This window comes from Trachinotus anak, unplaced genomic scaffold (assembly GCF_046630095.1).
Source record: "Trachinotus anak isolate AG129_WGS33_773 ecotype Australia unplaced genomic scaffold, CSIRO_AGI_Tana_v1 ptg000033l, whole genome shotgun sequence".
In the NCBI taxonomy this organism is placed as follows: Eukaryota; Metazoa; Chordata; class Actinopteri; order Carangiformes; family Carangidae; genus Trachinotus; species Trachinotus anak.
Window position 1 is genome coordinate 4,435,362 of NW_027273884.1, and position 23,643 is coordinate 4,459,004.

The 23,643-nt window shown below is 40.4% G+C and overlaps 1 protein-coding gene across 3 annotated transcripts in view; it reads left to right on the forward strand.

The window, feature by feature from the left end:
- The first annotated feature begins 5,797 nt into the window (after positions 1-5,797).
- The window catches only part of kif6 (kinesin family member 6), a 56,837-nt gene continuing 38,991 nt past the window's right edge, over positions 5,798-23,643 (forward strand). For 2 of the 3 annotated variants that reach the window (XR_011686908.1, XM_071471310.1), the window contains exons 1-9: positions 5,798-6,161; positions 7,877-7,986; positions 9,063-9,137; positions 13,350-13,497; positions 13,709-13,818; positions 15,501-15,630; positions 18,966-19,172; positions 20,092-20,235; positions 20,581-20,667. Coding sequence is in view for 2 of the 3 variants with exons in the window: in XM_071471310.1 (XP_071327411.1) it covers positions 6,102-6,161; positions 7,877-7,986; positions 9,063-9,137; positions 13,350-13,497; positions 13,709-13,818; positions 15,501-15,630; positions 18,966-19,172; positions 20,092-20,235; positions 20,581-20,667 (1,071 nt within the window). In the remaining variant the exon portion in view is untranslated. Of the gene's footprint in view, positions 6,162-7,876; positions 7,987-9,062; positions 9,138-13,349; positions 13,498-13,708; positions 13,819-15,500; positions 15,631-18,965; positions 19,173-20,091; positions 20,236-20,580; positions 20,668-23,643 lie in introns of those variants that run through there. The other variant, XM_071471311.1, reaches the window with a different exon arrangement.

Sequence of the window (23,643 nt, forward strand, 5' to 3'; positions counted from 1 at the left end):
CACTGCAGTTCCCTCATGTTGCTCTTTAGTATGTTTCAGCTCATTGTTTTTTTTTTTTTTTTTTTTTTTACTGTTTCAGTTCAGTCCCACTGCAGTCGCCATCTCCAGTGACAAAGCCCAGTAAAACCACTGTGCAATACCTGCCCCTCAGCAGACAGCAGACAGACAAAATTAGCAACCACCTGGTGAATACAGTGCTAGCTACTAAAGACTCAGATATTTCCCTCAGTAGTAGAGTATGTGGAGACCAAAACAGAACTAAGGGGAGAGTGAAATAGTGGAATTAAATCTGTCAGATGGCCAGACACCCAGCTCCTAATAAATAAAAGCTAATGTTGCCTGGCAGACTGCTGGGCATGGTCAGGACAATGTTATGTTTCCAGCCTGTTTTGCTGCACTGGGGTGGCCAAAAAATAAAATAGAATAAAATAACTGCAGCTTCAAAGTGGCTCCTTCAGTTCAACTGATGAGGAAGGATCACAGGCATTTAATATCTCATCATTACCACATCATTACATATATGTATATATATATATATATATAACAAAGCCTCCCCTCTGATTGGCTGACTGTCACCAACTGATTGGCTCCAGAGAGAAGCCTGAGAGAGAAAAAACTACACCGAGATGGTTTTTGATTGTTTAAACCACAAATATATTCTCATGGACAATAACTCTTCAAATAAAACAGCGAAAAAGTCTGAAATATGGCACCTTTAAGCAATCTGATGTCTTTATTATTTTAATGTACAGTATGTTAATGTAAATTGTAATGTATGCTATTTCTACTAAACTCTTATTGCTTCTACCATGTAGAAAAATGTTAGGACCAGTGGTGGCATGTTAAAAATAGGATGCATACCCCCAAACCTGCATGTATAGGTCACTGCACAGACTGACCCACTCTCACCACAGTAACAGAATATAAATGTTTCTGTTCAGTCACTTTGCAAAAGCTGGTGTTCAAAACCTTTTCCCAGGCTGACTTGATATAGCTGTGTAGGATTGGTGTGTATAGATGTTACAGAGGCTGCAAGGTAGTAAGAATTCAGTATAACTGAAAGTGGTGTTATGTGGTGTTATGTGTACATCTTCTTGATAGTTTTGGTCCCCATGTCCAACTTTTAAAAAACATGATTTTCCATTCACCTCTGTACATCTCCTGTATGTGTGATGACACTTGGCAGCTTACAGTATAAGCAAGGTCACATAGCAGCAGGAGCTTGTCTTTAATCGTGCCTTCGGTTGAAGGAGCATCTTGGCATTTTACCACTAAGCCTCTGTGGCCACCCTCAGACAGAACTGGGACAACACACACACATACACAAACACAGGCAGTCACAGAGCAGCGTATCAGGCTATGGAATCTATCTAACCTCAACCACTAAGCTACTGAAAGGCAGCTACTTAACTGAAGCATCATCTTCCCCTGGTCTGTAATGATGGCCTGGCCAAATCTAAGCCACTCCGTTTGAAAGGAGTGCCAAGATGCCCTCATGAGGGAATGATTAGCCAGGAGCTGTGGAGGGTACAGTGTTTACAGCTCAGTGGAACGGGGGTGTGCACTCACAACTGATGTTCACATTTACAGTTCATACCCACACATACATACAAATGATCGCAAACAGAGATACGGAGAAGCACAAATACTCCCACAGCCTGTTTGTGTACTGCTTGTGCTTGGATGTCAGGCTACCGTTGGAGCTGTAAGCGAGTTTTGGCAATTACCATTGATGTCTCATCCACTGTGTTTATCTAATGGGGCTGGATTTTATAACCAGTACAACTCTACCTCCTCCTCAAAAAGTGGTAGTTCAAGGCTACACGAGGCTTTTCAAGATGAGAGGTTGTATTGTTATTCAGTGGTGACTAGGTGATATGATGGCAAAGTACGGTACATGACATCTAGTTCAAGATCATTTGTACAGCTGCTGGATCAACTTCTTTCTCTGTCTGCTTTTCTGTTTGGGCCGTTTTTAGATTGTCTTCACGTCACACTTTGGCACGATGCACCACATTTGATCCTGCTGTAATAAGACATGCACTGAAGTGGTTACCAGGCCATCTTACAAACATCCAAACAAAATCACAACCACTAACCAAACCAAACAGTCTGTCAGGAGAGCACTCCCAGTCAGGCTGAACTCCTCTGACGCTGAGCACACCTTTTTGATTAACTGCCAGGCCAGGGCTAAGAGACAAAGATGTCGAACGCTGGCAAAGATGACTGAAAAAACAGGTTTTCAACTTTGCTGCTGGAGCGCAGGTTGTTTTTACCTTTAAGGCTCTGCAAGTTTTGAAATGTACTTGATTGAAGCAAGTAGTCTAAACCTTTATCTGTTTCAAAACAACAGTCTTTACTGTACCTCACTCCTTTCAGAGCTGATGAAGCATGTATCCGTGTGAGTGTGTGCGTGCTTGCACACATGCATGCACTTGTCAGTAAGTGTAGTCATCATCTGCAGTGACAATTATGTTGTGACACATACATATTTTTTAATTGTCACCTGATCTTCCTGTGAACCCAACACGCATGAAAGAGGAAAAAAGTGTCAGAATTACGGAAAATCCCTGACAGCGATCTGAGATTTTACTTTTAATTGCTTCACTTTGGCAAGGAAAGAAGCCAGTGTGGTTTCCATGCATGTAATACTTTGAACAAAAAGAAAATGTTTGTCATTTATGTGTTGAGGGTAAAAATGTCTTGCATCCAGATCTAAAGTCCATCTCCATGTGTCGGACTCATGCAGTACAGTCGGTTGCCTGCTTTGGGGTGAAACCACAGCTATGTCAGTTAAAGCTAAAGACAACACATGGACCAAAACAGGATATTAAAAAAGAGTTCACAGCTCCCAAACAAGCCCAGTCCAGCCCTTGGTTGGTGTTTACTGCAAGCACTTTTCTGTCAAGGAAACAGATTTAACTACACTGTATAATTGTTTTGTAGAAAGTGGACGTGGCTGCTTCCTTCATTCATGGACACTTTTTTGAAAAAGCTGCATTGAGCACTATGAAAAGTATGAAAGCTCATACTTGATGTCATGTGATATAATCTACATATTTGTGAATGATTTCTGCTGTCATTGGTTGTTATAGCCTTCATGGGAAAAAAAAATCATCTTCTTTTCCATTGTAAAGATAGAAAGGGAGAAATAGAACATGTAGGCAAACAGGATTTCTGCAAACATTTAGTCTTTGTTATGTGTCATATACCATGACAAAAATGCCTTATAGATAAAAACAAGATCACAATCAGATCACTTCAGGAGCTATGAGAGAAAAAAATACATGTGATGTCAACATATGGGCAACCATACAGTATAACTTGATCCTCTTGTCTGTATATAATGAACAACTTTCTATGTAACGCATGAACATTATGAAGGGCCACAGGAGTACCAGCTGCTCCAAAACAGGCCAAAATATGTAGTGAATGCATTTAATAGCTCATTAAATGAAACTGAATAGTATTTCCACATTCAGAATATGTGGCAAAGAGGACATCGTTTTTGTTTTTTGTTTGCTTTTTTTAACAGCCTTTGCTCTTGGCTATAAAGTGTTCCAGTTGCAGCTTGAAAATTCAGCTCAGGTAACCTGCTAACCTAACAGCTAAACAGCTTTTACTACTGTACTTCTTTTCTCTGGGCTAATTTAGCAAAATGACCTGCAGTATATTTGCCTGAACATGCACCTGGAAATGACTGGTGTTCAAACTGGTTTACAAATCTGAAGTGCTTTCGACATGTTTTACAACAAAACTGAAATGAATTCTTTTTAGATAGTTTATAAAGTCAGTTCATACTATGCTGCCCGCAAGCTGCAGACCTCCAATATGGCGGCCAGAGTGTGTGTTACGCCACCTGAAAGCCCTGACAAAAATGTTGCCTCTTTGAAGTTGTGTTACTGCTGCAGGGTGCCACTAACACAGCTTATGCTCAGCCGTGTGTGGCTGGGAGTACCTGCTTGTTGGCAGCTTGAACCGAACGCCTGGTAGCACAGCGTACCGCATCGCATGTGAACACCAACATGTCAGCAATAGTCGTCTGAAAGAAAGCATTTCCCTCTCACAGAGGCCTTGCCCATTACATAACACAAAATACCCCAAACACAGTCTAACCTGAAGGAATGCACGGTTGCATGTTACACCACTTGGACCCCATGTGAAATACATCCTTTCCAATTGGTTGTCCTCACACGATCCTTTCATGAAGGCTCATGTCTGTGTGAGTGGACCAACTGTTTAGGTTCCTAATAAGTTATGCATGGAATTTTTACCCAATTTTACAAGTTAGGAAAACATTTGCTGTGTAAACAAGGACTAGAAGGCATTAGAGGACACAAACAGGGACTATTCGGATTTTTTTTAATAGGAGGTTTATAATTTTTGTTAAATTGAGATACAGAAGGTATTTAATCATGATTCAACTAAATGTTTTGCTTGGCTAGTTTTAATTTTGGCCAACTCATGCTCTCATTTCCAAGTCAAAATCCATAACACAGACCAGTCACGGAGTTATACTGCAGACACATCCACACTCCTGTATAATGCCACTCAGTCTTAACAGCAAACATGATATATTATTATCTACACATTCAAACCATTCAAACTGCCCTCTTAAGGCAGCATGTATAATCATGCACAACACACACATACTTACATCTCTAAACAAGGAACCACACAAGAAGTATTTTCTGTGGCACCAAGGAATGCACTGGAACAAACATGATACATTCTCCTGAAAGCCACCATGAAACCAAGGAGCCCTCCTGGTGCGCTGTCTGTGCAGCTTGGGGGTAGGCCTCCTGGTGGGCTATATTTGGGGGACATCCAGGGTTCAGGTGAAATACCAGAAACAGCGTGACACACACACACACACACACACTGAAATTGGAGACAGGGTCAAAGCCACCAGCCCCTACTTCACCCCACCCTCCCAAACATAAGACATATGGTTTGGTGTAAATCAGCTGATAAATGAAATTGTGTTACTTATGAAATGTTGAGATGAACATGTTGTATTTTTTGTTATGGTTCCTTGTGTAAGCTGCTGTACTTTTATGTAACCTCTTCCAGTGTTTTTGTAGGCCTTATATGGTTCAGGTAATATAAAGTGGTATAAATCAAACTGCAAGGTCAACTTTAACCACAACATTAACATTTACCTATGCTACAGATCTACAGGTGTAGTATGATGTGTTTATGTGCATATGTGTGTGTGAGCTTGTGCCTGAATGCAAACTGACATGTGCTTCAAAGGACTCTCCCACTCCCACTTTACTGTATTTTTGCCCTGCTCTTAGCCCAACATCACATGCAAAACATACACACACAGAAAAAATGCAGCAGTCTGGTCTCCTTCATTTCTCATTTTAATACACGCTGGTTTCTCTAATCTTTCATTTTGAATTCTGGCTTGAAGTTGATCAAAGAAGTTGGTTATATTCTACTTTTGGTACTTTTGCTTATATTAAATGTCTATGTCTTTTTATGTATACTAGGGAAAGCAGTTATATGACTACCACACACCATTTCATTGTTTCAAATGCAGTCAGTGCTAAATCTGGCAGCTGGTTGCACCTATTTGCATTATGAGTAACTGCCAGCGGCCGAATGTGTGGGGAGTGCCTACAGTACTGAGTACACCTCTGTCAATATAGCCTACCTACTAAATGAGTCACTGAACCCACTGTGACCTTTTGTCTTGAATATACAAAACACCTGCTTAGAGGAGAATAATAAACATCTGTAGAAAATAGAACAGCCATGAATCCCTACTTTATTTTTACTTCTGACAATGTATTTAATGTTATTCACATGCTCCCACCTGGCTCTGACTCATACCATCAGGCATTTGAGGAAAGAAGAGTAAGAGAGGCATAGATGGAGAGGTTGATTTACACTGAAGGATCATCTTCACGCTAATAGACGATCTTTGTCGAGAGAGGTGACCTCCGTCACCCAGCAACCAGCTACAACAAACTACAGAGACAACAGCAGCAAAGACAGCAGTGATAAAAATGCTAACGGTAGCCGGCGAGCTAACAAGCTATGTGTATCAGGACAACCAAGCAGACTTAACAGTTTTCTTATTTTAGCGGAAAATGGTGAAACAGACGATACAGATATTTGGTCGCATCAAACCCACTAAGAAAACTACGGCGGTAAGTGGGCAACTAAAACTCAATATTTGAACACAACTCAGAAAATATTAAAATTGGTGCTAGGGAGGATATGTATTTGAACTAGCAAATGTTGTCGTTATATTAACGAGGCCTCTCTGAATATTAAGCATGCTGGTTTATTATCTCAATTTATAGTCGACACTTTATCTCGAAATAACAGGTTTGAACTCCTAAAAAATACACCTGTCTGGACATAATACTGTTAAAGTTGAAATCACATATTCTGTACCTTGCATCATAGGTTTTTCCCCTATATACATTTAGGCTTGTCATAGCAGGAAAAGGACAGGTGTACCTAATAACTTAAATAATAGCTCTTTTAAATCATTGAAGTGAACAGAAATGTACAGAATGAGATGCAGTCGTCATTAATTCAGTTACAGCACACCTGTGCGTTTCTTGCTATGACATCACAAAATAGCTTTTGTGAAAAAGGGGTCTTCAGAAACACAGTGAGATGGTCATACATAAGGTTTTTTTTTTTTTCATGGTTGTCCCCCATAACTGTTTTTCTGGCTGAATGATATGTAGGACATTAAAACTGTTGTATAAGAGTCTGTTCAAGTAAATATCTTCCCAGTGACAACCAGCACACTATCATCTGTTAAACTAATATAGTGTTTGTTCTGTAAAGTCTGTCACAGTCAGTAAACTGAACCTTACAGCAGTATAAGATTTGTAATTCTGGGGGACTGTCAAACAGTGGCAAACTTAAGCAGCAATATCACCCATCCTACTAGTGGTTATTTTGCAATGGAGTACACACATCACCTGCCATCAGATAAGGGCTGTCTTTATTGGACACACATGTTAAGAAAAAAAAAAAAAAAAAGTCAGTTTTCATCAGAAACACTCCTGGTAAAGTGCCTTCTTCTCCCTAAAGCCCAGTTTATTGTCTGAGCACAGCAGCTGATGGAAGATATAATCAAATTACTTTAACTGTTTCTGTTGCAAACAGTGTCCAGCAAAATGAAATGAGCACAGCTACCTCCTTGGGGCTTTTTGAGGTTATACACATGTCCATGTATAGACACCACAGCAGTGGTGGTCAGGAGAAAATACTGCAGGCACGGTGACAATGAAAAACAATCCAATCATTTAAGCCTTACTCTATCTTTTATTCCTGAAACCATGGGACTTGTAATTGCATGTGTCCATTGAAAACATATGTCAAAGCTCAGAGGAGGAGGGGTGTTTAGATTGACCCACCCAACCTCACTTTAAATGTCCTTCACTGCTAGAGCACAATCTATATTGGTTCAATGTTCCACAGTTTTTCTTGTCTCCCCTGAGGCATGGCTTTGGCTTTGGCAAGCGGAGGTGAATTTGCAGAGCTTGTCTACACTGTATGCTGATTATTATTGGTTGTTCAGTTCAATTGCTTTCCAAAAGATATATGCTTCATAAACTCATTTTTTTCATTTTGGGGCTTGAAATACCCAAACCACAAGTGGCCAAAGTCGTATTTTAGACCTGACATGAATTGTCTTGTGTTAAATTACATTGAATCTGTGGTACCACATACCATAACAACATACAAATCACAGATTTCACAAAATGTAGTGGACTGCATATTCCCCCAAGCATTCTCTAGTGGTAAATTAGCCCTCTGCCTTGTCCTGTTTTAATATAGACTAGCCTATGGGCCTTGTTCTGCTGTGGGCTGACTCTACTGTTGTCTCTGGCTCCCTCAGGTGTACTCTGTGGACAATGAAGAGCAGACAGGTGCTTCTCTGGAGTTTGTGGTGCCCAGAGACCTGGCTGATGGCTTTGTTAACAACAAGAGGGAGTGCTACAGGTTCAGGTAGTGTCTGAGAGCACTTTCCATTTGCTTCATTTCCCAAATCAGTCAGCTAATTTGTCCTAAGTAAATTTAACTGTTCTTTAACTGGTCTTTGAAATGCACTGTAATAATTTTAATGTTTTTTTTAATCTACAAAATATACTTCACTCTGTCATTGACACTGTAGAGTCGTGATTGAAGTGAAGACTGTTCTGTCTCTTTCCTGAGACAAATTGATGATTTGTTTTGTCTTACAAAAGCACCAGCAGCTTTTTTTTTATTTTTATAGTTGAGCAGAAATAAGATGAATTAGAAATGTAACTACATGCCTATCCATATGTAGTATTATATCAGTATAATTAGCCATTGTCATCTGGTCAGTGCAGAACATCAAAACACTGGCCATCTCTTATGTTTTACCAAAACTGGGAAAAGCAAGAATCTTGCAGATGATAAATTCAGATCTTAATTTCACAAGCTAACAAGTTAAGTGATGTAACAGAAAAAAACATCAACGTCGCATAAGAACTATTCCCATGAATAATTCACCCACCAGTTCTGTCAGTACAGAGCCAGAACATCTGTTTAACGCTGGTGGTGAAAGCGTCAGCCTTATATACCCTCTGGGCAGGGCCCATGCCACGCTTCCAAGCCCTAAATTCACAGTTACAAAGTCAGACAGCAGTGGACACTGAGAGCCTTTGAAAACCACAGAGTCTTATAATAGCCTGTGGAGGTTCCCTTGTGCCCTTATAGAAATAAAATTTCCACATTTAACAATCTTCCTGGGCGGATTCCTCTCACATCTCTCTCATCTTTCTGTGGCATAAAACATGATGGGTTGAGACTGCTTGAGAAAACAGAATTACTAAACTCCTCTACATTTACTTGGGAAATTAAATAGACTGTTTTTTGTGCTTATTTAGTACTGCTGTGGGTAACAGTGTTGAGCCTTCAATATTTGAGATAAACCAGCAACATCCATTTCTACTGTATGTCATGTTAATAAATTAAGTAATAGACGTATGGTCTGATTTGTTGTGTTCTTCCAAATGTGTCATGTTGATGCTGTCTTTGTTGTTTTCTCTTTTGTCCAGGTTCCAGAAAGTGTTTGATCAAGCAGTCAAACAAGATGAGATATTTGAAAACATTGCCAGGCCAGTTGCAGACAGGTAAACTCTTACTGACACTGTACTTTCAAGTTAATGTTTGTTTTAATGCCACGTTATTTTTAAAGTTTATATAATTTCTTTAAAACTCTTTGTCAACCCTTAAAACTACAACCTTTAATTGTCCCATTGACATATCATATATTTGAAAAGTTATCAGTCACCACCTGTGCCCAGCAGTGCTCATCTCTCCATGTTGTGGTCGGGCCACACAGGCTTTAGCCAGCCTTGTTGACAGGAAGTCAGTAAAGCTCAGCTTTCTTTAAGATGGAAATGGAGGGTGTCTGTGATTTTTGGCGTGCTTTACATACTTAAACCACTAAGTGGACTGAGCTGGCAGGCAAGATGGCACACTGTGCCACCGTGAGTGTGAGAACATTTTCAAGCCACAACACAGAACTACTCTAGATATTGTAGCCACTCACTCAGTTTGAGCGGTTTTGTTTGTCAGACAGAAGAACACATTCATTAGATTCACCTGCTGCAGTATCTGGGCCTCAAGATCAACAGTGCAAGTCATTTGTTAATACCACTCAATTTAATGAAAATGAGTGGTGCACCAGGGCCCATACTAAAATCTTAATTATGTTTTAAATCTCAATATGCACACTATATCACACTTATTTGAATTGTCAAGTACAGGCTCATAAGCACATTTTCTCATTTGGTATCAATATAATAGACTAGACCACAGTCAATTTTAGCCAATACAGCAGCATATGCATGCATCCCTACAAGATTTTTATAGATGAATCTCATCTGGCTTTAATTTAAAACAAAATTGTAGTTAGTATAAACCCCTACGCATTCAGTGAATCGTCACAACACTACATTTTTTGCATTTACATTTAATTTTTCCGTCTCCTATTCAGCAGAATTGTGCCTCAGTGATGAAATTCCTTGCTTCTTTGCTTCAAAGATACTTCTAAACAATGTTCACTGCATTTTAACAAAGCAAAACTCTTACTGTGTCTGACAGATCCTTACCCCCTGCCAAGACTTAGTTTAAATCAGGACTGGCTTCAAAAGAAGAATCAACCAACAAAAGAGGGAATTTACTTGGAATTTCCTGTGATTAAATGTTGGTTCTGTCATAGATATGTGAACAAGGTTCTTCCTCTTTTTCTCCGTGCCAAATGCTGTCCTCCTGGCTCAGTCTGGCCCAACCATCTCCTCAGCATTCCACTCCAGTCCTCCTACTCACAATAGTGGCTATTTGTGGAATCCCACAAGTGTTTTGTATTATCTTTGCTGTTAGGAGACATATAAACAACATGGTGAGACGTCTGGATCGGCTGACTAAGGACTTGGATATATTTGACCTGACTCACATGGGTTCACTGACTTGGGTATTAGGTTGCCCTGCCCAGCCAACCCTTGAACAGTTCACCCTTTGTTGTGGCAGATGGTAAACATCAGGTTAAAGAGTTTCAGTCACAACCAGACTGTGTCTTGCCATATCATTTTGAGCTTGATGTCTTTTGGTCTTGGATATGACTATAATGTCTGCAGCCTAGAGGACGCTATTCATCTCATATAGCCATGACCATGTCTGTCTTTCCAACCAGAAGTTTCTTACTCAGCTGTCAGTTCCTTGACCCCTCTGCAAAATGCCAGTTTAGACAAAGTTTTACCTTTGTAAATCTCATGTCTTGTTACAGAAATCACAAACAGAATCTAATTTGGACTGACAGACTGTTTTACTTAAGGCCCCTATTGTCGGGAAACATTTATTCAGGTTTAGTCAAGACTCACTTTGAATCGCAGAAGTTTCGCTGTCACCACACAAAAATCCAGTTTCATGCACACAGGCGCCTATCCTCTCAACTAGCAATAACTGTCAGGTTGTTGTTTTGGTTGGTACTCAGTCATACTTGGCGCACTTTAAGTTTAGCCAAAAGCTGTAACTCGTTTACTTACACACTAGTCTCTGTCTCTGCTGTGGTGTAACCGAAACCAGTCATTTCAACCCCAACACAGTAGTTTAAAAACAAACCAGCATTAATAGCTGCAGGAGAGGAAGAGCCAATGAAATGATGTTGGGCTGGCAAGGCAAACCCTCTATCTGCATCGTAATTCCATTTCACAAGGCTGTGAAACCTGCAGCCCAAGTTCAAAGAAGAATGGGGGCCTGTTCTCTTTTATCATTAACTGTGTGACCTCAAATGTTTGGACATACTGCTTCTCATGAAAAGAAGGACAAGGATCTTCTATATGATGAGTTGCCGATCACCAGGGAAGTTGAGGTGTAAACAGCAACAAGCACTGGGAAATGCCCAAGCCTCAGTAGCAGGGCCCAGCCCGCATCATTAGTACTGGCATTAAAGTAAACACTGAGCCTGTGTCTTTTCTCCCGCTGCCAATCACTACCATGACTCACGCTAGATTAAATGGACACTCAATGGCTGACTAACCAACCACCATTCTCATGAGTGGACGTAGTGTTTTATATAAACTGACATGCAGTTTTTTCCTCTTGCCCTTCTCATGCAGGGTGTGGAATTGTACAGAACACAGCAAGGGAAATCCACACAGTGCTCAAATACTGGGTTGGCAGTTGCATTAGAATAAGTGAGAGGCTTAACTTTTGTTTATAATTCATCTTGAAAAATATAGCGAGAAGATATCCTTTTCCTTGCATTTGGCAAGTCAGAGAGAGTTTATCCTTACCTTTTATCCTAGCTCATGTGTCAGAGGCCCCTCTGTCATTTCATTTTTTCTTTCTGGTTTATTTCCAAGACTACAGAACAGAGGGTTTTTTTTAATGCCAGTTTTTTCTACCTCTTATGAGTGTCATCATCTTGGATGTTAAGTTCATTCATACAGAACTGCATACCATTGGTTTCCATTGCCTTGTGCACGTGCAGAAAGGCAGCTCAGTGCCAAACCAAAATTTACCGGGCCCTGCCTAGTTGAGTGGGTTTGGGCCATTTCCTTCACTCATACTCTGAGACATTTCTCCCTCACCGGCAGATGTCTGCCGCCATTGCAGCTCTCCACTCACTGCCATCTTTTCCTGTGGGTTTGAAGTGTCAGATTGAATTCACTCAGACTTCTGGTGTCTGCTCAGGGTTACACTTGATAGTCCCATGCACTTTTGCAAATTAAGATGGTGATGTCATAGGAGGGACTTGATACAAATGTGCAACAATATGGTTATATCCAGAGTCACAAAGCCGCCTGGTTTTTATAACATAATATTTATGTCATTGAGACTGTATTTTAGCTTTAGCTTTGCACAGTCGACAATGAGTTATCCACAGACCCACTGCTGTTGTCTGGTTACATATATTCAGCCTTCTTTAAAAAGTCAAAAATTGGATATTGAGGGACATTTGTAATTTCAATGAAACTGTGTATTGAATCTGTTTAACTGCTTCTTATATGAATTATAAAAAATAGTATTATGTGTTTCTGCATTATCTATTTTTGGTTCTTTACCATATAGCTTATGCTCTTGGTGTTCTTGAACTTGTGTGTTTGTTTCTGTATTTCCATCCATCCATCCATTTTCTATACCACTTATCCATACAGGGTCACGGGGGGCTGGAGCCAATCCCAGCTGACAATGGGTGAGGGCAGGGTATACCCTGGACAGGATGGCAGTCTGTAACAGGGCTGACATATAGCGACAAACAACCACACACACTCACATTCATACCTTTGGGCAATTTAGAGTCACCATTTAACCTGCTGTGCATGTCTTTGGACTGTGGGAGGAAGCTGGAAGGAACCCACGCAGATATGGGGAGAACATGCAAACTCCCCATAGAAAGGCTCCAGGCTTGGGGTTCAAACCCAGAACCTTCTTGCTGTGAGGTGACAGCGCTAACTACTGCATCACTGTGCCGCCATGTTTCTGTATTTGCCAATTTGAATCATTAGAACAAACCCCTCATAAGTCTGCATTCTTGGGAGTGTATAAATAAATGTCCATAAAAGGAGCTTGTGGAAAACAAGTACACAACAGGAAATCAAGTTATCACAAAACAAGTCATGGGATGAGCTTGACACCAAAAATAGATATTTGACAGTATGAGGTATGTTTGCTGTTAAGATTACAGTAGATACTGTACATGTTCCTAAGGGTCAACCACGGATCTCAGGCAGGTGTTAAATGTAGACCTTGAATATTAACTATGATTGGTTTATTTGCCTAAACTAGTGTTAAGGGGTTTCTCAATGTCTATTCTGAATGTGTGTGTGTCTGTGTAGTGTTTTGGCTGGCTATAATGGCACCATATTTGCCTATGGCCAGACAGGCAGTGGGAAGACCTTTACCATCACAGGAGGAGCTGAGCGTTACAGTGATCGAGGCATTATTCCCCGCACCCTGTCCTACCTGTACGAATGCTTCAGCCAGGTCAGCACAGTGTGATTTACCAGTTTTCTTTTAGTTGATTTAAACTTTCAGTTTAACTGGTAAATACTGACCATACACATACATACAAGCAAAGTGTAAATTAGTATCCCACTGGATCTCTCCCGCATCATTTTATTCCTGTTCATTGCTTATGCCAAATGCCATCTGTGTGTCTGGTCCAGTGTTACATACAACATTTTTTGCTCGACAGGACAGCAGTATGCTTTATACCACACACATCTCCTACCTGGAGATCTACAATGAGATGGGATATGACCTCCTGGATTCCCGCCATGAAGCCTCTCGACTGGAAGACCTACCGTCAGTGTGCTTTTCTTTGCTTTTGCTACACTGATGCTTCAGGAAAACAATTACTTAATAAAGTGTCAACAATTAGAGCCATACAGTGTAGTGTATATTTCACTTTTCATAGTGACACTCATGTCTAATTTTAAAGTTGGAAAGACCAATCACCAGTGGGTCCATTATTCTCCTAAACACTTGTGGGTTTAGCTGAGCCTTATTCCCCTACAGCCATTTGTCAGCCTGGCCTGGAGTCACTGTGTGGTGAAATGTGGAGACTCTAGTATTTACCACCCCACTACCAACTGCCAACTGACATAATGAGACTGTGGGACAGCAATGGATGTGGTCAACCTGGTGGCAGACTCTGCCATTGGAGTGGAGAGCAAGATGGTCATGTGGAGAAATAGTTTTTCTTAGCCATTCACTGCTGCAGCTGGTCTGAGGAAAATTCTTTTTCATATCCATCTCCCTCTTTTCTTTATGTCTCAGGCCTTTGCGACTGTCTTTCTCACCTTTTTTTATCCTGCTTTATTTGCTATTTCTTTGTAAAAAAGAAAAAAGAAAAAAGAAAAGTCCAACTGTCTGGAGGTTTGACTGTATATGATCTTATTTATCTATTTATTTATTGCCTGTTTTTGTAATAGTCAATCCATATTTAATCTCAAAGTAGACTTTGGACATCATTGTGGTACATCATTTTGGTGTTGGTGCTGTATTTTCTTGTACCAGTTCCATTTAAGTTTTTTTCTCTCTTTTTGCAGAGGATCCAGCTCAAGGTTTAGATACCCACAAATCACAGTCTTCTGCAAATAGACAGTGCCCGTCGTTAACCATGCTGTGGCTACACTTGCTGATTCAAGGACAAGCTGTGGCACTGACAAATTTTTCTCTTTGACTGTTGGGTTGCTTCTCTCTTCCACTGCCTACAGTACCCTGCTTCTTTCTGACATTCTCCTCTATTTTTTTCTTGTTTTACTTCTTGTCTCCATCTGTGCATTATTTCCATCATGCATTCAGCTTTCCACCCTCTAAATTATGTTGTAAATTCATTTGAGATCTATATCATTTTTTAATTTTTTGTAGAAATACTATAATTAAACCTTATTTAAGGCTGATGGGGCTATTTAGGAAAATAACCCTGTCATGACACAGCCTTTAATCACATTAAGATTAATACTCCTTTATCACACCACCTCAATTACCTACACATGTTGAGACAATTATCTACATGTGTTTTCCAGTCATTCCCTTGTCTTTGACATCTCAATCCGGTAGCCATACTGTCACAGCCCTGGTGGCGTGATGGAAATGATGTGGTGAGATCACAGGAGTCGTTTCAAACCCATCTGTTCAAGCACACTGTTTCAGAGTGCCTGATGTGGGTAAAGACAAATCACCTGTTTGTTTTCAAAACCAAGTCCTGCCTGTTATCAAGTTATGAACCCCCGGACAGATAAAGCACATGTGTCAAACTGGGTCACAGATGTAGTTTGTTTGGATTTAGAGCTGAGTGAGGCCGAGGAAATGGTAGGAAAATAGATGACATAACTGACATAATTAGTTTTTCGTAATTGCTTCAGTTTACTTGGGTTTAGACTGGATTTGCCCTTCTTTGTCATTTTTTATTAATAATCTCAAGTTTATTTCAAGTTAAGTTATTAATCAGAAATTTCCTGAAGTTTTTTTTTTTTTTCCAGAAGAGTAGTAATCATGGAGGATCCAGAGCAGAACATCCATCTCAAGAACCTGTCACTGCAGCAGTCAGCAAATGAGGAAGAGGCTCTAAATCTGCTCTTCCTGGGTGACACCAATCGTATGATTGCAGAGGTAAGAAAAAGGGTAACAACAGACACACAGCAAAAATGTATAATATAACTTCCACTCTTTACATCACACACCATCAATGCAGTGTTCTTAGTAAGGATTGTAGACGGTATGCAAAAACACATAACCACTCCTAGTGTAAGTGGCATAAAGGGTTTTTTTTTTGTCCATAAAGGCAATATGCATTCTAAAAGCTACCTTAAGACCCTTCTAAAATATTATTTTGGTCCCCTGTGGTCCCTTTTACCATGTTTTTCCAAGTAAAACCAAGCATTCTCTCTGTAATTTCTGTTTATGCTGCGGTGTTTTTTTCTACACGCAGACACATGGACTCCCCACACTGATGAGACATGTGGTGGGTCAGCTTTTACTTTGCAACCTGAGGTTTGGAGCTCACTGATCTCACCTTGTTTACTCTTGTTGCTAGTTTGTAAGCAAATAACAGACAGTAAAAGTGAACTGGATAATCAGGTTTTAATCAGAGATTTGTTTTTCAATTCTGACAAGTATTTCAAAGTCAGTTTTTGATGTGGTGGGGATTCTTCCATGAAACAAAACCATTGCAAAAGAAATAATTATGGGATCTTAGATGGAACTTCTCTGGAACAAGATATGACAAGGTATGATACGTAGTATACTGACTGTTAATTGTTGTAGTGTGTGAGAAAATGCATCCGCCAAGTAATACACATATTCCACTAACATGGCCCATTACCTGAACAATATTGCATTTGTTTGCTTTTGCCCTCGAGGACACACTCCCAGTGTCCACTGCTGTAAAATCTGTGGGAATATGTCAGTGGAAAGACAATCCTGGATGTTACATTCGTCTTAATCAAGCAGTGAAGGCGTTGCATTCAGCAGGGAACACCCAGCATAGTCCACCCACACAGAGACTTTTGTGAACTCATGCTCACTGGGACTTTTTTACAAGAAGATTTCTCTTGCGTCTGAAGCAAACAAAGAACCATCGTGGTTAGTTTAGCATTGCCAGAATCATCCCAGAAGTCCTTGCTCCTCATAGACCTCTATTAAAGTGAACAGTAAAGCTTTCTTTCTTCTCTTGCTCGCAGCCATGTGGATAAAAGATGACACATCCATTCATGCAACACTCAGCAGACCATGAGCTCACTTACTTTGAGACCTGGCAATCCCCTCTGCACTTTTATTGGACAGGAAATAAAATACACCTTCTCAACTCCTCACCCTTCCTTCAACCTCATGGGGAAACTTTTCCTCTCATCTGTTTTTTTTACTCTGCAAATTTGTTTCTTCTGAACACATATGGGGATGCACAGGCTGGACCTTCCCCCTCCCTCTACATCCTAACCGCCCCCTGAACTTATGGTGATCAGGTGATCTTGAAATGTTTTGAGGTTTGTAGCAGTGGGTGCAGTGTAGCACCCACTTCAACACTGTGTATGGTCAGCTTGTGGTCAGTTTAGAACAGAGGAGAGTAAAGGAAGTGATGACAATGAGGTTGCTTTGTCCTGCTGTTTTTCCACAACTAAGGCATATTTTAATTCCCCTTTGTGGACACTACTCTGTATACATGCACATAGTTTGTGTATATTTAGATAGACATAATTTATTTGATTTGCTCTTGTATGTATACCTTGATACTGACAGTTATTCTAGGACTCATAAAAACCATCTGGTGATATCAAAATGAACTTATTATGGTTAAATGCACATCTCAAATCTTACCAAAAGTGTATCTGCTGATGCTCAGTCTTGATAAATGCTGTGGTAAAAAAGACACAATAGCACATAAGAGCCAATCCAGTCAGTCAGTCCCTCTATCTATGGGAAGCTGCCAGTGTATTTGAGAACTGTCATCTGTGAGTGTTGGTTTTGATTTCCACTGCAGCGCTTGAATTACTTGTACAGTACATCACTTTATTTTCTTGGTGCATAGGAGTTTCCTCTAGAAAATATAATGTTATTACTCTTATTGCATTATCAACTAATATACTGACTGTATATATACTTTCTCACACTAATGCTATTGGTATACACAAACTACAGTTTACTTTAGAAAGTATTTTGTTGGAAGATCAACAATATTCACCTATCTCATTCTGAAGCATATTACAACTAAGTATTTTTAGATTTTAAAACACACTTAAGCAGATTAATTCAATTGTATTTATTTATTTATTTATTTTTATTTTTTGTTGCATGCAAGAAATTTGTATTTCTACATACTGATAACTGTGCAAAATCAACAGTTGATCACATTGGCACATTGTGAGAAAGCTGGTGCGTGATTTAACACACTAATAGTGTTTAAAGATGCCTGCTGGGTGACTGGGAATAGAATAAAAATACAGCACAGGCTACTTATCATGGTTTTACAATCATTTCATAGTAAGACTTACTGTGAAACTAAAACAGTCTGGACCCTCTATCCCTAACCTTGAGCCTTTATGCAGTCCTATTAGGTATGTGATCCCCTACCATCTAAGGGCAGCTTCATATTACTTTAAGGAATACCCTGTGGAGCAGGCATGGACGTGTGCAGAGTGAAGGGAATTTGGATTGAGGAAAGAGATGACAGCAGTGGGTTAAGATTGTGAAAGATCTTTCATGAGCTTTCATGACCGAAACAGGCAGGTGTTGGCACATGTACGCCAACAACAAGTCAGGGTCAGAGCACCTTTTTAGAATGAATGACCTGGAATGTCTATGATGGTGTTTTCAAGCAGAGAGAAAAAGTGAATCATGCTGTATCATAGATCAGTGACAAGAATCTCAGCCTTGATCAGAAGCTAATCCAAGTCAAGATGAAGTGCATCATCAGGGTGTTACTTACAGCCATCTACAAGTGTTTAAGCTATGGCACATACAAAAGAAAACAGGAGTCCATGATCAGCACTTTGTCAGTGAATGTCCATTTCCTCTGTTTATTCTCTCAGGGAGGACCCAATGAGTAACCCATCCTCCTCTAGTTAATAAAGCTTGTTTATGCACAGTCTAATTCTGTCTCTTTCTGGTCTCAACCTGACTTCTGCTGTTCCAGTGAGCATCTGAAAATCAACCTCAGCTTTTGTAAAGCACCAACATGTGTTTACTACTCATCAGTTACACATGGTGTGGCTTTGATCTTCAAACCAGCAGGATCCAAAAAAAAAAAAAAAAGAATCAAAGGAAAATGTTTTTTGTTGTTTGAATATGGGAATACTGCAGATGGAGAATAAAATTCCCTGACTTTTTTGTCCACCATGTGTACCAGTTTTAGAGGATTCAGAATACTCTCGCACAAACCTAATTGCATCCCAACATTATGGCAGTATTTTCTGTCACTACCTTACGCTGTTTCTTTATTTCATCTCCAGACTCCCATGAACCAGGCATCCACCCGTTCACACTGTATTTTCACTGTGCACTTGTGCAGACGTGAACCAGGCTCAGCCACTGTGCGACGCTCCAAGCTCCACCTGGTGGACCTGGCCGGATCGGATAGAGTTAGCAAGACTGGCCTGAATGGGCAGCTGCTCACTGAAGCCAAGTACATCAACCTCTCCCTTCATTACCTGGAGCAGGTAATGACTGTTGAGACTTTTTTTTCTCTATTTGAGATAATACATTGTATGGAGAATTTAATGAGGGTAATATATTTGATGTGAAAAATGAAATCCTTTTTTTTGTTTTATACATTTTATTTCATGTGTTTCATTTTCTGTAAATGATTTGACATTAATTTATATGCATATCCTGCTGATTCATGCATCCTTATATCTTCAACCTGCCATGTTTTAAAAGTCCCATATTGTATGAAGTGAGACTTCCATGTCTTTTTTGCTTATAAAGTAGATCTAGGTTCTATGTTGACACTGTGAAAGTATCAGAGCCTCAGTCCACAGAGAAATGCACACAGCCTGTATTCAGAAACTGAGCCTTAAACGAGCTGGCAGGACTTCTATAACTTTGTGATGTCACAAAAAAAGCAGTCACCTCCCTCTGCCATGCCTCAAGCCCAGACCACCTGGACCCACCATCCAACCTCACAGGATTTGGTTTCTCTGAGTGTTTACCTAAAATCTGCTATATTTTTATTTGATCACTCAGAAAACAGTCAGCCAATCAGAAGAGAGGCTCAGATCCTCTCTTCTGATTGGCTGACTGACCTGTTGTTACTAGAGCTCCAGAGAGAAGCCTGAGACAGGAGATGGAAAACTACATTGAGATGGTTTGGTACTTAAAACCACAAATATATGTTCTTATGGATATTAACACTTGAAATAAAACACTGGAACAGTGTAAAAATGGGACCTTTCATCATATTTAAATTAATGTTAGATTTCTGACTTTGATCAATGGTTATCTTGCTGCTAGTGTAAGAGCAGTAATGATAGTGTTAGAAAGAGTAATGGCATTGTCTTTCAGACATTAATGTGTGGCATTTCAGTTGCTACTCCCACCTTTGTCTTCATTTACAATTTACATTGCTCTCTTCCACAGGTGATCATTGCTTTGTCAGAGAAGAACCGCTCCCATATTCCCTACAGAAACTCAATGTTAACATCTGTACTTAGGGACAGCCTTGGGGGCAACTGCATGACCACCATGATCGCCACTATGGCAGTTGACAAGAGGAACCTTGATGTAAGGATGGCCAACCCAATGCCGTGTGCAGACACAACATTCTGTTAGATTTCCACATAGTGAGCAGAAATAGGGGTTTGGAGTGAAATCATGTTATAGGCCGGTTGGTCTTGCTAGCTAGACATAAAATACTTTATTGCAGTGTTGTACAGTGTATTTTGCTTCATAGAAATGAATGGAAAGCAGTGCAAATTAAATATAGATCATGAACATTTTCTTATCTTTCCTTGTATTCAAATGGGCAAATGTATGTAATGAGTACTAAATTAAGAAGAAGCAATTAGGAGTCATAGTTGTTCCTCAGAGGGAAAAATATGAAGACATTTTTAAAACTTTTTTCTTCAGGAGTCCATCTCTACATGCCGCTTTGCTCAGCGCGTGGCTGTCATTAAGAACGAGGCAATATTGAATGAAGAACTGGATCCTACCCTGGTGAGACAGCAAGACATGGCACTTCCACACTCACTACAAATATCATAACTTAGCCACACAATCACACCACAGAAGCATGACTTTAAGGGCTGTTTCATTATGGCCAGACCCTCCTCGTAGCTTCCAGACCTTAAATTGATCAGCGATTGAATTGCAGTCAGAATCCAGCTCCTAAATGTAACAAAGTGTACCCCATCATGTGCTTAAGTGTCATCTTTAGGTTTCCCAAACAAGATTAGTTTTTCCAGTGTCATACAGTCAATGTGAAGGAAGCAGTTTTCCACCCTCAGCACATGGATGTCTGTCTGTCTAGAGCTATTTAGTCTTGTTTGCATTCTGTCTGTCTTGTTCTCATTCTTCCAATTGTGTTATGGCATATTTTATTCCAATATCTCTCAGCCTTTTGAGAAAAAATCCAGCTGGAGACAGGTGTGAAGTGTATTGGCTGGATATTATGTCTTTACACGTGTTTATCCAAGGAAACATAAACTGAACACATGCAGCCACATAGAGCAATTCCTGGCCAGATGGTGTAGATCTGAGAACCTATAGTAACATTTTTAAAGTAAGAGAGGGCAGTCAGTTTACTTTCAGTAATTTTATTTAGTATCTATATACCATGATGCCATTGTTGTTTTAGTAAGAGGAGTAGGAGATGTTGAACTTTTGGTGAGAATTAGTCCTTGGATTGTTGCAAAATAAGTGGTTACAGAGGCCACTCATATGCAGTGCAGTAGGCCTTATACATACTTCCATATCTGCCTTTTATTACACATTGTAATACATAGAGAGTAATAAGAAATCACTGTGTGAGCAGTTTAGCAGGTTAACCCTTTACACTGGCTTCCCTACTTCATTTTCTCCCTTTACAATCCTTGTCACACCTTCCCTTACTGTAGTTTGCCAGACAGCATACCTGGTAGTTTTATAAAGACCCTTTGGGGGATATACAGAAGTAAGTCATCACAGCTATATCTGCTTCCTCCCTCCCACTGAGATCTGCATCAGGATCAACTGCTACTGTATTACTGCTACTGAGACTTGGCTGGCCACTTGCAAACCCTACAGAGGTATTTTTAAGAGAGTCTGCGGCCGGCCCAGTAATTGTGACAGTGTCTGGCAGCTCCCAATTGGGTCCGGCACAGTTACAGCTCCAGGAAAACCCAAACTCCTTGGGCAAACTTCTTGTCTCTGTTTATGGCTTTTTAGTGTGTTTCTCATTTTGTTCGTTGCTCCCGTCTCACTGTCTGTCTCTCTATATCTCTCCTTGGTTTACTGAGAAAAAAGCAAAGCCAGCAGTGCAGTTGGCACATTAGAATGATGTCATTTCTTAGTGGTTTGGGGTGACACTTAGACTTTTTTGGCCTTCCCTGTCTGAAGGCACACAGCCTTTCAGACATGCTGGCTGTGGTAATTGATTTGAAACCTGGAGTTTGCTTTTCACAATCTTCCAGTCAGTGTTTGCTACATCATTCAGACCACACACTGCCTTAGTGGTCCTATACTGTAGCCTACAGGCTGCAAAATGCAATTCTTCAAAGCCTGAACAGCAGGAAACCAGCCAGACCAGACAAAACATTTAACAAGGCTCTCGTGGACAGGGAAAGAATGAGGTGCTGAAAGTGACCTGTGATCACAATGAAGTCAGCCGCAGTGACCACACCATATAAGGCCCGTTCTAGTAGCCCCTCTAAGAGCACTAAAATCAATCTTAATCCTCCCTCTAGACCAGGCTGATCCTGGTTGGCAGTCGCCAGAGGAGATTGTCAACAATTACTGTATCTTTCAAGATACGTCCGACGCCTCACAGTAGCTTTTGTTATTAAGTGTCTCAACCTGAGCATTGTGTGCAGGAGTGCTCAGTTTTTACGTTGAGCTGACTTGACTTACTTATTTGAAAGGGTCAAATTAGTTGATCTAAAGGTGTTGTTATGCAGTTAAGCAGAGGCTAACAGGAGGCTGAGTGACCCGTCTGAACTTGGAACGTCCCTACACTTAAATATATACTTAACATCTTGCTTAAGAAGATAGCTCTGATTAGTGCATAGCTGTGAGTCAGTCTGAGGCCTGATTAAAGCCCACCAGAGAGACATGTTCGGCAAGCGGGCGTAAAAATTCCAGTGGGTGGTTTCTCTCCCTCGGTCCTTGATATGCCTCATCTAAGTGGCTGCCATTTGTTAAGACAGAAGGGAGCTATGACAGGAAGCGTAAGTGTAGTAATGTAGTGCAGTGCAGTACAGTGTTCCTTGATTTATTCTACAATGAGTGCCAGGCCTAAATGTTGCCATGCACGGAACACAGCCCATGTGTTAAGGTGCAGAGGGACTCTATCCCTCCTCTTCTTTCATCAAAAGAGGTCACATAATAACAGCCTTTTTGTCAGAACACATACACAATTGAGGTGTAATCTGTGGTTCTACCATGGTGCTTATAGATTACTGTGGGTGGTTTTCAGCACAGAATGGATGGTATGCTTTCAAGAAAAAGAGGGATAATTTAAAGGTAGGACTATACAAGTTAGTTTAATGTTTCAGAGTTAATTATATAACATGTTTATATTAAACACAGACAAACACGCAGTGTTGCTTTTCCATCACCATAACAATCTGCATGTTGCACTGACATGGGTTTCCATGCAATCTGCTGACATCATTGGTCACGTGTCCTGAGTCAGTTTTTATTCAGAGTATGTGGAAGTCTGTGGTGCTGTGGTACCAGTCTGGGCTTGGTGCTCTGAAATAGACTGCACCATTCTGCTGACCAAAAACTGGTGGTCAGCGTTTGAGGATGCAGCTGGGAAAGTTACATCAGACCATGGGTTCCAAAAAGGAGATACAGGGAGCGGCTCTGGTGAGGGATGGTCAGCTATGATGTTCACTGTTAGAACATATGATAGGGGGTGGATTAGGGGTGAAATTTTTGTGAGGTTAAGTGGCACCCATCCAAAACCACACTGCAGGTCTGGTTCTTCTCAGT